We start from the raw sequence: 13,556 nt of genomic DNA, 5'->3' as shown, positions 1-13,556 counted from the left end.
AGTTGTGTTTACCCGCTGCACAGATAAAACCTCTGCAGATCAGTGCCCGATTTGAAGCACCATCCCCATTTTCTTCCTTTTTCAAGCCCCACCTGGCTGAGGATGCTGCTCTTCCAATTAAAGCCACATTCCAGCTCCCTGTCCCAGCTGGACTGCCCCAAGCCAGCAGTGCCAGCAGGGAAGGTCACTCGGTGGCAATGGTGAGGACAAGGGACAGCAGCTGCTGCCTTGGAGCGCGTGGCTCATGCCAGAGGGGAACGGCAGGAAAACCAGGGAAGTGCTCCTTCCTAGCGCTGCCCAGACACACTACCATGGAGCTCCCGCGGGAGCCCAGAGGGAACGCCGGAATTCCTGCACCGGCACAGCCCCGGGATGCTGCGCAGATGTGGAAAGAGAAATCATCCCTTTGGGAAACTGCACCATTTGAGTCTGCCTTGCGTTCCCCCAAGCAGCCAGGACAGGCGACTAGACACAACCTGAAATAAATGTTGACTTCCAGTCCCTTCCCAGGAACACGCACAGGCTCTAACATCACATCAGATGACGTTTAAATAACCCTGCTGCTTGTGTAAGCGATAGCTTTGAGTACTGAGGGCAGTACTCGAGCAAGGCTGTTGACTTTGAGCTAGTCACAAACTCTCTGCGTTTTACCGTGAAACCGCTCAGTGCCACGAGATGCTCTCGTGTGCTGCACCCACCGCTGCAGCCTTCTCATTGCACTGAAAGCATTTAAACAAGAAATATATACCACGGACACCCCGACCAAGGCAAACACTGACCATTTGAGGTGCTGGAAGCAGGGACACAGTGAGGGCAGTGCTGCAAACTCAGTCCCGTCCCTGCCCGAGCTCCCCAATGCCCTGTGTGTCTGGGCAGGGTGACGTTTGGCTGCATTAGCTCGTGCGCTTCCCTTCTCCTCCCTGTGCTTTTTTTTGGCTTCCTCCCCACAGTAACCTGCTTACAAGCAACAGAAGTCGCTGTGAGTCCTGAAAACAAGAAGATTTCCAGCAGGCACAGCCTCAAAACCAACGGGTATGAAAAGCAGCACTAGTCTTTGTCCCGAACTCCCCGCAAAGAGAAACGGCACCGGCAAAAACTCTGCCCGCACAAGCAGGGGCAGTTCTCAGCACTGTGCAGTGCCCGTATTCGGCTGCTGTACCAAGGAGACATGGAGTTCAGCAGAAAGTGGCAGTTTCCTGAGGGTGGAAGCGCTGAGCAGCTCGGGAGCGAGGCCTCCCGCTCTCGGCAGAGCTGCTAAAACCGCATCCAGCATCAGCGCCGCTTTAGCTTCCGACAGGGATGCTGCTGCTTCCTGCGCCGATGTTCCCAGGAAAGGACTGCCCAGGCAGAGGGATGGGCACACGGGGCACGGTCCTGCCCAGGGCTGATCCCCCGGGCTCGGAGCGGATAGAGGATCCAGGATAGAGGATATAGGATACAGGATATAGGATACTCTGTCTTTTTAACCGTACATTACATTACTCGCTATGACAGACTGATATCCTGGGAGGGATATGAGGTTACGGAGCTCCTCTCGGGTGCCGTTCCGCACACGGACCACGGCGGTACATCTCAGCCTGCTCCTGCACGGCTTTCCTGCCTTTTTTTTTTTTTTTCCCCCCTTTTCTTCTTTTTCCACCAACCTTCGTGCCCGCTCAAATGCCCACCTGGAATTTGAAGCCGCAGAGGGAACATCCCCAAAACACCCGTGTGCAGCAGTCACCCAGTGCTGAGTCTTATGCAGGAAACCGGGACGTTTCTGCATCAAACGAGTCCAACTGCTTCATTTTTGCTGCTCCAGCTTAACTGGCCTCCTAGCCCATCTGCCGACTCGCAAATCGTTCCCAAGATTTCCCCAAAGTTCTGATATCAACATAATGAGGTCCTAACAGGGACTAAACCTTCTATAAGAACTATTTAAGCCTACAAAAACAATGTCTTTTAGCCTGAAATGGTCTTTATTAGCAGTTAAAAGTAACAGTTAATAAAGAAATTATTACCTCTAAGAGAGGAGGCTTGGACAACCCGAGCCAGGAGGGGCACCCAGGTCCTCTAAGATCTCCCTGCACCAGCTAGCTCCAATGTCTACACCAAATTTAATAATTCATCTGAAAGCATCAAAATCATCATTAAAAAACAACTGAACTGCCTGTTCCTTTCCGTATGGCACCTGGAGGTTTCACAGCGTCGGAAGGTGACGGGAAGCAACGGTGCAGAGGGAAGTTCTGAGCATTAACCCCCACGCTGGAATTGCCCAGGACACAAATGACAGGATTTAAAGCCAGTCTTGAGCCGGGTGCTGGAATGAACTCCCCAGCAAAACAGATAAGCAGCAGAAAGGAAAGCAGCCAGAGCTTGCAGAAAATCCTTTTTTAACTTATTCCACCTTTTAAGACTATGAGGAAGAGCATCCCATTCCCCGTGAGCAGCAGAAGGCAATTTCCCACACTGGGAATCGGCTGGCGTAGGATGGGGAGAACAAAATAGCCGCGAGCAGCCCCGGGAAGCAGCTCTTGCCACAGCAGCACAAAGCACCGAGCGAGGTACCCGTGGGGAAGCAGATATCTTTCCTCTCGTTTCATAGATTAGAAAATCCTGCGTTAGGCAGTTGGCAGCTCTGTCCTGCTATTTTAGCGCCAATAGGCACAGCTAAGGAAAGCTGCTTCCGAGCCCGCTGCCTTCCTTGGGGCAACGGGAGGTGACCGCGGCCGGGTCCGGAGCCGGAGCAACGCTCCTCCCGGCCGGCGCCGCGGACCCGGCGCCCCGGGGTGCCCGCCGGGCGCTCGGGGGCTGCTTCCAAATTCCACTTTGGCAAATTCCGAGGCGGTCACGCACCAACCGGCGCAGGAAGCCCCGTCTCCCACCACCAACCATTTTAGCCTTTGTGGTCCGTTGTCTTACGAAAACTGATTTTTACAACACACAGCTTTAAGTTCATAGGCACTGGTTACTAAAAACTCTCAACCGAGCGGAAACATTCGGACACGGATATCATTAGGTTTCAGAGTCAATAGTGTCAAAACAATTAGCTACAGATCATTAACATTCAGCCAGCAACTTTCAGCGCTTCTCGAGCTAGCAAGAGCAGCTCAGCCCAGCAAACAGGCAGCACAGCGACTTCCTCAAAACAGTAAGGAATTTGGGTTCCCATTTCAGGAATAAAATGGATCTTAAAGATAGAGGGGGCAAAGTAAATAGCTTTCCGATGCAATTTTGTCATAAAAAGTTAACAGCTGAATGAAACGTGAGGGTGAGCAGCCCAATGCAACCCCCGTTTCCTCCTCTCCTGCACCCCGAGACTGCCCTGCCGGGCTGCAGAGCCCAGACGTGCCCTGCGGCTGAACCAGGGTGCCGGGACGGCCTCGAGGTTCGGCCACCGCGTTTGTCGGAGCGCGCGGGGCCCGGCCGCCGACTCACCAGGAAGCGGACATCATCAAAGCCGTTCAACAGCAGCTTACTCTCGTACTGCTGCAGGCCGATGGACTCCAGCCACTCGCCGACGCTCTGCTCCAGCATCCGCGAACCTGACGAGAGAGGAATCGGCAGACGCTTGAAAAGGGAAAACCCGTTAAGGCGGTAGCAGCGGCACTCGGAGGAAGACAGATGGCATTGCCACATCATAGTCATTACTGCAAAGAAACTCAGCAACAAAAAAAAAAAATTACGCTCAGAGTACAACAAACCAGCGGGCAGACAATTCCTCGTGTGCACTGAGCGGGGAGCGGGAGCTTCCAGCGCCTTCCCGGCTCCGGGTTTGGTTTGGACCCCGGTTAGCGCTCAGAAAAGCAAAGCCCGGTGCCCGAGGGAGCTGCTGCGAAGCACCCACGGGCCCTGGGCACCGCGGGCAGGGCTCTCGGGGCCAGTTTCTTGCCAGGCAAACACGGCAGCCCAACCCCGCGGGGCTGCGGACGCGCTCGGTGCCTCATGGAGGGGCGGGAGGAGGGCAGCTCCCCCCCGCCGCGGGCCCGGCGGGAGGCGCGGGCGAAGGCGGCGGAGCCGCTCACAGGCGCGCCGAGCCCGGCAGCTCCTCCGGTCCATGCAGGTCGGGATGCGCTGCCCGGCGCGGCGGGAACGCCGGGAGCACCGAGCGGCTCGAGAGCAGCGGCCTCTTCATGCAGCGCAGACAAACGGAGGCGCCGGCGCCCGGAGCAGCCGTCGGGGAAGCCATGCAAGACAAAGGACGCACACGAACGGTGGCGCCAGGAGAGAAGGGCTTATACTTTTTTTCCCCAAGCAGTCCTGAAAGAGGCAGACCATGGCAGGGGTTTTGTCCTCTTCGTTAGCGGGTCACGAGGAGCAGCGGTGCGAGCGACACCGAGTAGCAGCCCGCGGGCACCGGCCCTTTACACCTCTCCGGGAAGGCGGCATCCGAGCGCGTGGCGCGTGCCGGTGAAGCCAACGCCGGCGCTGTGGTGACGGGCAGGAAAGCTGCGTGTGCCCCCCGGAGCATTCGGTCCCGCTCGCTCCCCGTTTGCCCTTCCTTCCCCTGCTCCAGCGCCGGGAGCGGCTCCGGAGGGGGAGGCGTTTTCCTTGCAAACCACAGCACAATAGAGGAGACCGAACGCAAGCGCCCGGCTCTTCCCGCGGCAGCTCCGGTCCCAGACGTGCCCTGGCACCTCCTTTCAGCCTCGGATCAAGGAGATTCCTCGCAGCGCCCTGCAAAGCTGAGCAGGGCAGGCTCGCACCCCGGGCAGGGCGGCCACGGACTTGTTACTCTCCCCTGGGAGGGCTCGAGACCTTAGATGCAATATGGAAAGTTCAGAGATCGCCTTTTCACCAGGGCTTGCAGAATTTGGTATGCGAAACACGTGGGATTTTTGCCGGCTTCTTAGCACATCAGTGTTTCAAGGGTAAATGCAAATAAAAAGGCGCCGGGGAAAATCAAGTTTGCTTCCTTTGAGCCTTCAGGTCTGCTCCCACCCGAGCCAGCCTTCCCACCCCCGTCCACGACGCAGAGCTCACGGCGCCGTCCGCCAAGCGCCGGGATGCGGGATGCTGCCGCGCGGGTCCGCGGCGGCGCCGCTCGCGGGGTCCTGGCGTCGGCCGCTCTTCCAAGCGCGCGGAGGCTTCCTGTGCCTAACACGGCCGGGCTACACGTGGGGGCTCGGCACCGGCTGCTGCTTGCCCAGCATCTCCAGCCTCCTTCCTTCCCTCTTTCCGTGCTGCACGGCATGGAGCGCCGCGCTCGCCGCCCGCTCCAGCCCTCCCTTCTCTCCGAGCTCCGCGCTTGCCGCCCGCTCCGGCCCTCCCTTCTCTCCCGGCTCCGCGCTCGCCGCCCGCTCCGGCCCTCCCTTCTCTCCGAGCTCCGCGCTCGCCGCCCGCTCCGGCCCTCCCTTCTCTCCGAGCTCTCCCTCCTCCCGCTTCCCGCTCCGCCGCGCGCGGCCGCCCGGCACAAGCTGCGGCGCACGGAGGGAGGCGGCAGCTCTGCAACGCGCCCGTGGAAATCACCCCCTTCTCAGCAATTGCTCCATGATGGACTGCACAGAGCTGCAAAAAGCAGCGACGCTCCAGGCTCCTTTGACAGCTCCAGTGATTTGTGGCTGGCTCAGAATTAATTTACCGAGAGAGGTGAGGAAGCTGCTCGCTGCCGACTACAGCGTTTCTGGAAGCAGCCGGGGGACTGGCAAGGGGAAGGAAACCGCAGGAATCCCCTCCTCGGAGCTCCTGAACCTGCACTTACAAAAGGTCTTTTCCCTACTCGCCTTTCGTACGCTTGCAAATACGGTTCTGCTTTTGTGGGGAAATCTGCAGCGACACCGAGTTCAGGTTTCCCGGTTTTAAAAGCACTTGCATCAAGGGAAAAGGAGGCTGGGGGGCTGCAGGGGGGAAAGGAGAGCGGGTTAGCTTGAAAAAGCCAAAGAGGGAAGCCCAAAATACAAATCCTTGTACCCTTGGAGGCTGCAAAGGCAACATAGGAGCAAATGGAGCCCGGCTGTTGTGCTCCCCTTCCCAGCAAGAGCTTGACCGCAAGCTCAGGGTAAAACAAATCCTAATGCCCAGGCAAGGCAGCTCCATCCTCCTTTCTCATGCTCCAGATTTTAAGAATCCTACCTTTAGTGTGATGGCAGGGGGAAAAACAGCATTAGATAGAACAAAGCTAGAAGGAATTTGAGTGTTTTTGAAGTTGCAGCAAAAAGAAATTGAAAAAGAGACAAACCAATTCTTCTTGCAAGACGTCTGAGGTAACACGGCTCGCTTCCAAGAAAATGGGATAACAGAGCGGCCAAGGCAGCCGAGGGAAGGAGCAAGCAGCATCCCTGCCACAAAACCTCCCCGTTTCACCTGCCCTTCACACACGCTGCCCAAAAAGGCAGGAGGAGAAAGGAAAATACAGATGGGGAATGTGCGGTGGCACTTGGGGAAATTCCTGCCCAAAGTGGTAAAATTGCAGAAAAGATGGATCCAAGGGGCAGCTTCAGGCGTGCAACGAGGTCGCAGGACTCGGGAAGATTTTTAAACTAACGCTTAGTCCCGGTGCTGCCCTCCTGGATCCTGAACACGGGCTCAGGGCAGAGCTGTCCCTTCCCCAGCCCCGGCCTCCTGAGCATTTCCCAGGGCATTTCTGAAAACGGGAGCGTTCGAACGCAGCACCCTCTCCGGTTGCTCCAATGCTGCATTGCGGAGATAAGAGTTATAATAGTTGCAAATGTGGCTGGTGGAGGCTCTTAACACTCGCGCTGTTGGAGGAAAATCAATGCGCCCAATGACACCAAGATTCCTCCTTCACCTCTTTATGGAAATTAGAGAGGGCGAAGACAAAAATGTACCACTAAATCATCACACACACCATTTATAAGAGGCAAAAACTAATAAAACTGCACACTTCAAGGCCACAAAAGCATGCAGGTAAGCTATTTTTCTATAAAAGAAAGGAAATTGCAAAGAGGAATCTGGTCAGAGCTAAACACTGTCTACAAAGCCCAGGTTAACATTAACTATGAGGCCACTTTCTTCCTATCTCTGTGCTGGCTTAAGACCATGTGGCATCCAAGAGGTTGTGACCAGGCTGATTTCTTTTCTTTTTGGATTTCCTAATCTGACACCCAAAATAAAGCGTCCCTGGAACTGTTAACATGAGGGGCCTCCTAAGAGCTGCTGTGAGTCCCTCTGTGAAGCAGGGTTTGTCTGCTAGGTTGGAGCATTGTGGGGGTTAGGGGCATGAAAAGCAACTGTACAGCACATCTGAGACACGCTTAAACACAAAAAAATATTTCTGCCTCTATGGAAAAATCCTGACTCCAACGTATGACACTGAAATACAGAATTCCCACCCAATGCTCCAGGGCAGAAAGGATTTTCTGAACCTTGAAGAAAACTAGGTAGGCCTAAAATTAGGCCTAGGTAGACCTAGGCACAAAATACTAGGTTGAGGAAATACCTTGAGGGATGGACTGTAAAGGTTCACTTAAGGTATCACCACTAAAATTTCACAATTTCCAGCAGTGAGCGCATGTTTAAAGTTATTTGAAGATGCAAAATCACCTGTAAATCCACGCTAAAGAGCAATGCTGAGCCCCAAAACGCAAGAAGGCACCAGGTTCGGAGCCAGGTCCGAGCAAAACCCCCTCCCCAGGCCCTGGCGCTCTCGGACCGCGCGCGAGCGGGAGCCGCTACCTGAGATCCGCTGCTGCTCCTGGGAAAAGTCGATGCCTTCGCCGATGGAGCTCATGATCTTCTCGATCTGAAAGCAAGAAAAGCACGTGCGGTTACTCAGGACTCGTCACAGGCCGCGCGGGGATCTCACCCGCCAAACCCAGGCGAGGAGGTTAAGAAATCCCTGGGCCAGGAGGGATTCCCTGCACACCTCGCCTGGGAACGGCCTCCCGGGGACGGACGGCTCCGAAGGGCCGCGGAGGAGCTGGGATCCCCTGGATCCCCAAAATAAAGGGCTCCGGGACGCCCAGCGCGCAGAGGATGAAACCTGGGGTGAAAAGGAGCCCCCGGCGTGGACACGCAGCCCCTGCCACCAGCAAAGCCCCGGACGGAGCCCGGCTGCCTCCCGGTAGCGCCGGGAGCCTCGGCTGCAGCTCTGCCTGCAAGCCTTGGGTTTGCCTTATTTATTCACCTATTTATTTTTAATGACGTTCCCCAATCCTGCGCAGGTACCTCCTGCTCCTCTCCGCTACCACCGAGCGCAGAGATGCCTAGAAAGAGTTTGACAACAGGATGTAAAGGAGCAACGACCCGGGGCAAATGCCCAGAGGAGCCAGGAGAGGGAGCTGAAGACAATTTCATCCCCCGATTCCAGCGATTCAAAGGCAGCAGCTCAAGACAATTCTCATGCAAACAGAAAAAAGGTCAAAACCGCTGCCCAGACGGTATCTTTGCAAGTCTGCCTAAGAGCTTGCATTTGGGATTGCATTTGCCATGGTTTTATTTTTAAATTATTTGCAATTTTCATACAACCCAAGAGAAGTTTTATACTATATTATATAGTATAGAATGATATATATAATACTGATATATATACTATATATTGTCATAAAGATCAATAAAAAGTTTTCCAAACCAATCCTAGAGCACAGTTTGCAAATGTGACTATTTTAATACAACACTGCAGAGGGAAAACTCACAGTGACATCTGCTAGACTGACTTTGTTCTAGGGAAAGAGCTGCTAACTCGCAGTTCAGAGTCTGAACCACCTGCAGCATTGAGCAAACGAAGCCTGCGATGTCTCCAAGAGCAAGGAGACACCGGAGAGGCGCAGATCCATCGGCTTATCCCAGGATTAGCCCACAACTAAAGGAGGAAATGAAATAAAATAAGCCTCCGGGAGACTCCCAAATAGGAGCCGCTCAAGGAAACATCCCGGAGATTCCCAATGCGAAGCCCATACCTGGCAGCAGTGGCAGAGGAGGGAAACTAAAGCCAAGTTTTTGCCCCCAGCAAATACATCCTTCATCACCTGTCTGGGTTCGAGGCACCTGTGATTCCCTCCACATGCGGTCCTGCTTTCAGGAATCCTCCTCCTTTGCAGGAATTGTGAGGGGGCCTGAAGGAAGCGTCCCCAAAACGCTCTTTTTTTGCCTCTGTTCCAGCAAGCAGCACCTGCTTTGGCCTCTGTGAAGCAGCCAGCGCTGCCCCCAGCGACGCCTGGAGCCCCCGGGCACCTTTCCGCAACGCCGGGATGTAGAGGCCATGGGGACGGTGCAATTCCGGAGGGAAGCAGGGGATGGGGTGACACGAACCGCATGTCCAGGCCGAAGCAGGAGCTCGGCCACATGGCCGGAGGCCGTGGAGGCCTCCGAGCATAGGAGGCCGTGGAGCTCCGGCCATTTCAGTCCATGGCAAGATGCGGTCCTGGCCCCCAGTGTTCCTTAGCCAGGGGTGCTCCCTGCAGCATCCCCGGAGGCCTGTGAAGCCTTGGGCCACACGTGCTCATGTGGAGCAAGAACCGCCCGGGTCCAGCCCAGCAGGTCTTGGAACCGGTCATCAAGGAGGGTCTAAATACAGCCGGGGAGCGAGGGGAGAGCGTGCGCGAGCAGAGCGATCCCGCTCCCTCGGCCGCCTTCCCGGCGGATCTCGCTCTGGGCGAGGGCTCAGCTCCGGGAACGGGAAGCAGCTGGGGATGGCAGAGAGCACAAGAACCCGTCGGAGCGGCAGGTTCATCCCCCGGCACCCGCTCCTCCCCGGGATGCGCTGGAGGCCCCGGAGCCGCGCGAGGCTCCACGGCATCGCGATCCGGCGCGGAGGACGCCCGGTCCCCGCGTGCTCTTGCTCTCCGAGACACACGCCAACGCAAACGTGGTCATTGCAGAGCGTGTTGATTGAGCTGCAAAAATAGGAATTCAGGGGGCAAGAGAGAAGGAGAGGGGAGATAAATCTAGGGAGAACAAACACTTTAAAGCAGCCCGGTCCCCTCCAACCAGTCCTCAGCTGCACTGCACAGCGCTCCAGCGGGACGGGAGAGCAGGTTTTCTTGAGCACAGCACACGCTATGGTTTTTTAGGTTGTTCTTTCCCAGTAGTTAATTATTAAAATACAAAAATACCGTGTTTAAATATAGCGCTGCAGCTCAGACGCTGGCGCAGCCGGAACGCTCGGTTCCGCTTTGGTTTGGGCTTAACCTGTTCTTCCCCTCGGAAGCTTCACACAGCTGCCTCCAAACAGGTTGTGGGGGAGTAGGGTTCTTTTTCCCCTGATATGGGTCCAAATAGCCCCTGAAAACCTTTTATATCCTACAGTAAAACAACCTCACCAGTTATTCCCCATCTAGCAGGGCAGCCAGCTCTGCACTGCCAAAAGGAATCAAGTCCGACAAGGAGCCAAGAGGGAACAGGGACAAAGTCACAAAGCCAAAATCCTTTGGGAACAACCGAGGAAAGGCTGCAAGAAGTCAGCAACCCCCGGAGCAAGGGCTGTGGTGGGAAGAAGTGGCTATGGCAACTGATGTGCACTGATTTAAAGGAGTATTTGCCCAGTTTTGCTGATGAAATAATGAGAATAGCCCCAAAAAAGGGAGCTGGGTGCGGCGGCGGAGCCGTCCCGGGCTGGGGAAGCGCTCGGTCCGGCGCTGCGGGCGGGCAGGCAGCCACGACAACATAGCAACCGGCAACGCATCTCCACAACACAAGCGGGTCTCAAAACAAACTCGCCCCGGTCCTGGTCAACGGGGAGAATCGTTATTTGTTTGCAGGAGCCCAGGAGGAGGCCGAGGCGGCCCAGGACACGCTCGAGGCCAAAGGCTTTTTCTCCTCTGCAACCCAGAGGACGTTTCGATTCCGGCAGAGTGATTCCCCGCTCCGGAGCGCGTGGCAGGAGCATCCAACATCTTCCTACGTGCGCGGGGTGCAAACGCCGAGGCTGAAACGCTGCTTTGCTTCCGACAGCGTCTTCCAGCGGCCCCTCTGGGGATGCTTCTCCTGGGGAGGCAGACGTGGAGCCCGGACACACGCTCCACGTCCCACAGAGGCCTGGGTAAAACCTAAATTACGGCTCAAAAGCCCTTAGGTTTACCAGCAAACGCACAAGTTTTGTGCTCCGGCTCTGCAGGCAGCATCAGTAATTCCCAAGGACATATCAAGGTTGTCCTAGGAGGACAAAATATATATATGTGCATGGTACCTGCATCGCCTGGCCAGTTAGTGCTGAAAACTACAGCTACCCTGTCCCCAAGGGTTTATAAAACAGAGTTTCTCCAACCCCTGGGAGACCAGGAGAGAGGCTGTTTTACATCAAAACCCCAATACGCCCTGAAAAACAGAGGAAATCCCCTCTGATGCTGCCGTCCCATAAAAATGGCAATAGGAGCGCTCACCTGCACGCCGGGCTCGGTCACAGGGAGCAGAAACGCTGCTCAGATCAAATTCTGTAATTAAACAAAAATGCACAGAAACAAGCAGCCCGCTGTCTGCTACATGTATGGCATTAGAGCATCATGATACCCTGTGGCATATGCATAATTAAGAATATATCAGGATTCACACTATAAATCCTTATTATTAAGGGGTTCATAATCTATTGTACAAACCCGCCTCGGGCTAAAACCCACCAGGCAAGGAGGCAGCTCCAGCAGCACATTTTCTTCTCAAAAGCTACTTCCAAAGTCGGGTTTAAAAGGTTATCGGCGTTTTAAATTTCTGCAATTCCACACAAGTGACAGGGGTTCACTTTGTTATTCCTAAGCTTCTACAACTGAGTGATGGGCCAGATTTCATTTAAATTAAAAGAGAGGAGAGACTCAACCTGCTTTTGTGGTTTAAAAAACCATCTAAGCACAAAGCCCACCCCACCAATTACAAAGTGATCAGTCTCATTAGCCTAATGGGCTTGCTGTAAAGAGCAGGGAGGAAAATAAGAGTGCATTAGGTCAATGGATAAATAACAGCAGGGCAGCACAGAAGCCCTCAGATGCCTCCTCTTTGTTTCTATGTCAGAGCATCAAACCCCAAATCCGGTGAAATTCAGCTCAAAGAGGAGCCATGGGCCTCCCTAAGAAAGGTGATTCCTTCACCTGCCAGCTTCACAACCCAGCTGGAGTTTGCTCCAGACTTTCAGGAGGCTCCTGCAGTTGGACATGACACTGTACCAAGGCATTTCCAGTCATTTTATGGGTCTTCCAGGAAATGGGACAATTTGGGTGCTGCTGGGAAGGAGAGCAGAGCCGTATAATCAGGACTTAGGATTTCCCTTTTAATTGCTGGGAAATCAGGGTCTGTGCTATGAATCTCACTTCCAGAGAGGCAGCAGAAAATACAAACCTCTCTCCTGACTTAGTTTACGATGCTTCGGCTTATGCAAGACTGCAAACACCGGAATGGCTGGATCCTGCTTATTGTGAACTCGTAATAAAAAAGGAGAAGAAAAACAGGGTGAAAGCTTAAAAATACCAGAGCAACTTGTGGTTTCCACCTGGATTTTGATACTTGTCTCATCTAAAAACACTTAAAGCCAAGAATGATTTATGAGATTCTCGCAGCAAAGCCGCCTCCAGCCTGCAACACGGCTACGCCTGCTTTGGAGCCTGCGGATACAGCTAAAGAAACACTATTTATCTAATAAATATATTAACTTCTAAAGTGTTTGAAGATGCCAAGAAGGGAGCATAATGAAAGACCATTTAGTAAGGACATCAAAGCTGGACATTTCTGTTCTTGAAGAGAGCCCTTCAAACACTAATGATCATGGGGTGGTTACATAACTAAAGGGACTGTCAGAGCCAAAATAATTAACATTTTGATGAACTGAAGGCAATACTGCAGCAACGCAGCATTAACACACGGTTAAGTTCGAAGAAATGCACAGCAATAGTGGACCAAAACTGTTACCTTACTAATTCAGAGACACATTCAGCCTGTAATTGGCAACCTATAGGTAAGAGGAGAAAAGTTCATCTAGAAAAGTGCATTTAGATCTGTATTTGGGACGGGATGGCAAATCCTTCTGAGAGCCTGGATGGAGGAGCCCCTCCATGCAGAGGGTAGCCCATCCTCTGCAACATCTTCCTATGTTTTTTAAAATCCGTTCTAGGGAAGTACCCCAGATCCTGGTCTAGCTCCTGAAGAGCTGATACAACCCAAAGAGCTGGCAAACAGAGCTCCCGTTATGTCTATTCCTGCAACCAGCAGCAAGGTTTAAGGTATATTTATTTGCCTTTCAGACCAGCACACCAATGGTTTCTACCAATGGACAAGTCACCTCGGTTTGGCTTGGGTGGCTGCTTCATTATCACTGTGCAATTAATAGAGCAGCCGTCTGCCCTGGATGTCTCATCTAAAACAGCAAAGCTGTTTCGTGGAAATGAAACAGGGGAAAACCTCCACGCCAAAAGAAATGTTAATCAGGCCAGAGGAAATCTTGCCATTGGAGGCAAAGGGAAAAGAAAGAGATTTGACATTGAGAACGATGCAAGAATTCCTGACCTTAGTACAGGAAAAACAGGAGGAAGTCTTGTGACCTGGAGATAACGGAGTACTCGGCCCTATAATGAAGCAAATTAAGATCCTGCAGGACACGCTTGTTTAGAATAATGGAAATTGGAATAAGGACACCGATCACATTTGGTTGCTTCCTCCTCCCTAAATAAAAAACTAGAAGAAATTCCTGTTTTTAGGTG

General features: G+C 53.7%; 1 protein-coding gene across 5 annotated transcripts in view; it reads right to left on the bottom strand.

Moving 5' to 3' along the window:
- ANKS1A (ankyrin repeat and sterile alpha motif domain containing 1A) overlaps nt 1–13,556 on the bottom strand; it is a 69,553-nt gene that overhangs the window by 11,500 nt on the left and 44,497 nt on the right. For all 5 annotated transcript variants that reach the window (XM_088534459.1, XM_088534456.1, XM_088534460.1 and 2 more), the window contains 2 exons: nt 7,615–7,681; nt 3,418–3,524 (listed from right to left, as the gene is read on the bottom strand). In XM_088534459.1, the coding sequence (XP_088390585.1) occupies nt 3,418–3,524; nt 7,615–7,681 (174 nt within the window). The remainder of the gene's footprint in view (nt 1–3,417; nt 3,525–7,614; nt 7,682–13,556) is intronic.

The sequence above is a fragment of the Tinamus guttatus genome, unplaced genomic scaffold (assembly GCF_059628265.1).
Source record: "Tinamus guttatus ecotype Peru unplaced genomic scaffold, ASM5962826v1 Tinamus_guttatus_pri_ptg000563l, whole genome shotgun sequence".
Taxonomy (NCBI): domain Eukaryota; kingdom Metazoa; phylum Chordata; class Aves; order Tinamiformes; family Tinamidae; genus Tinamus; species Tinamus guttatus.
Note: the sequence above shows the minus strand (reverse complement) of the source record. Positions and strands in the feature narration are given on the sequence as shown.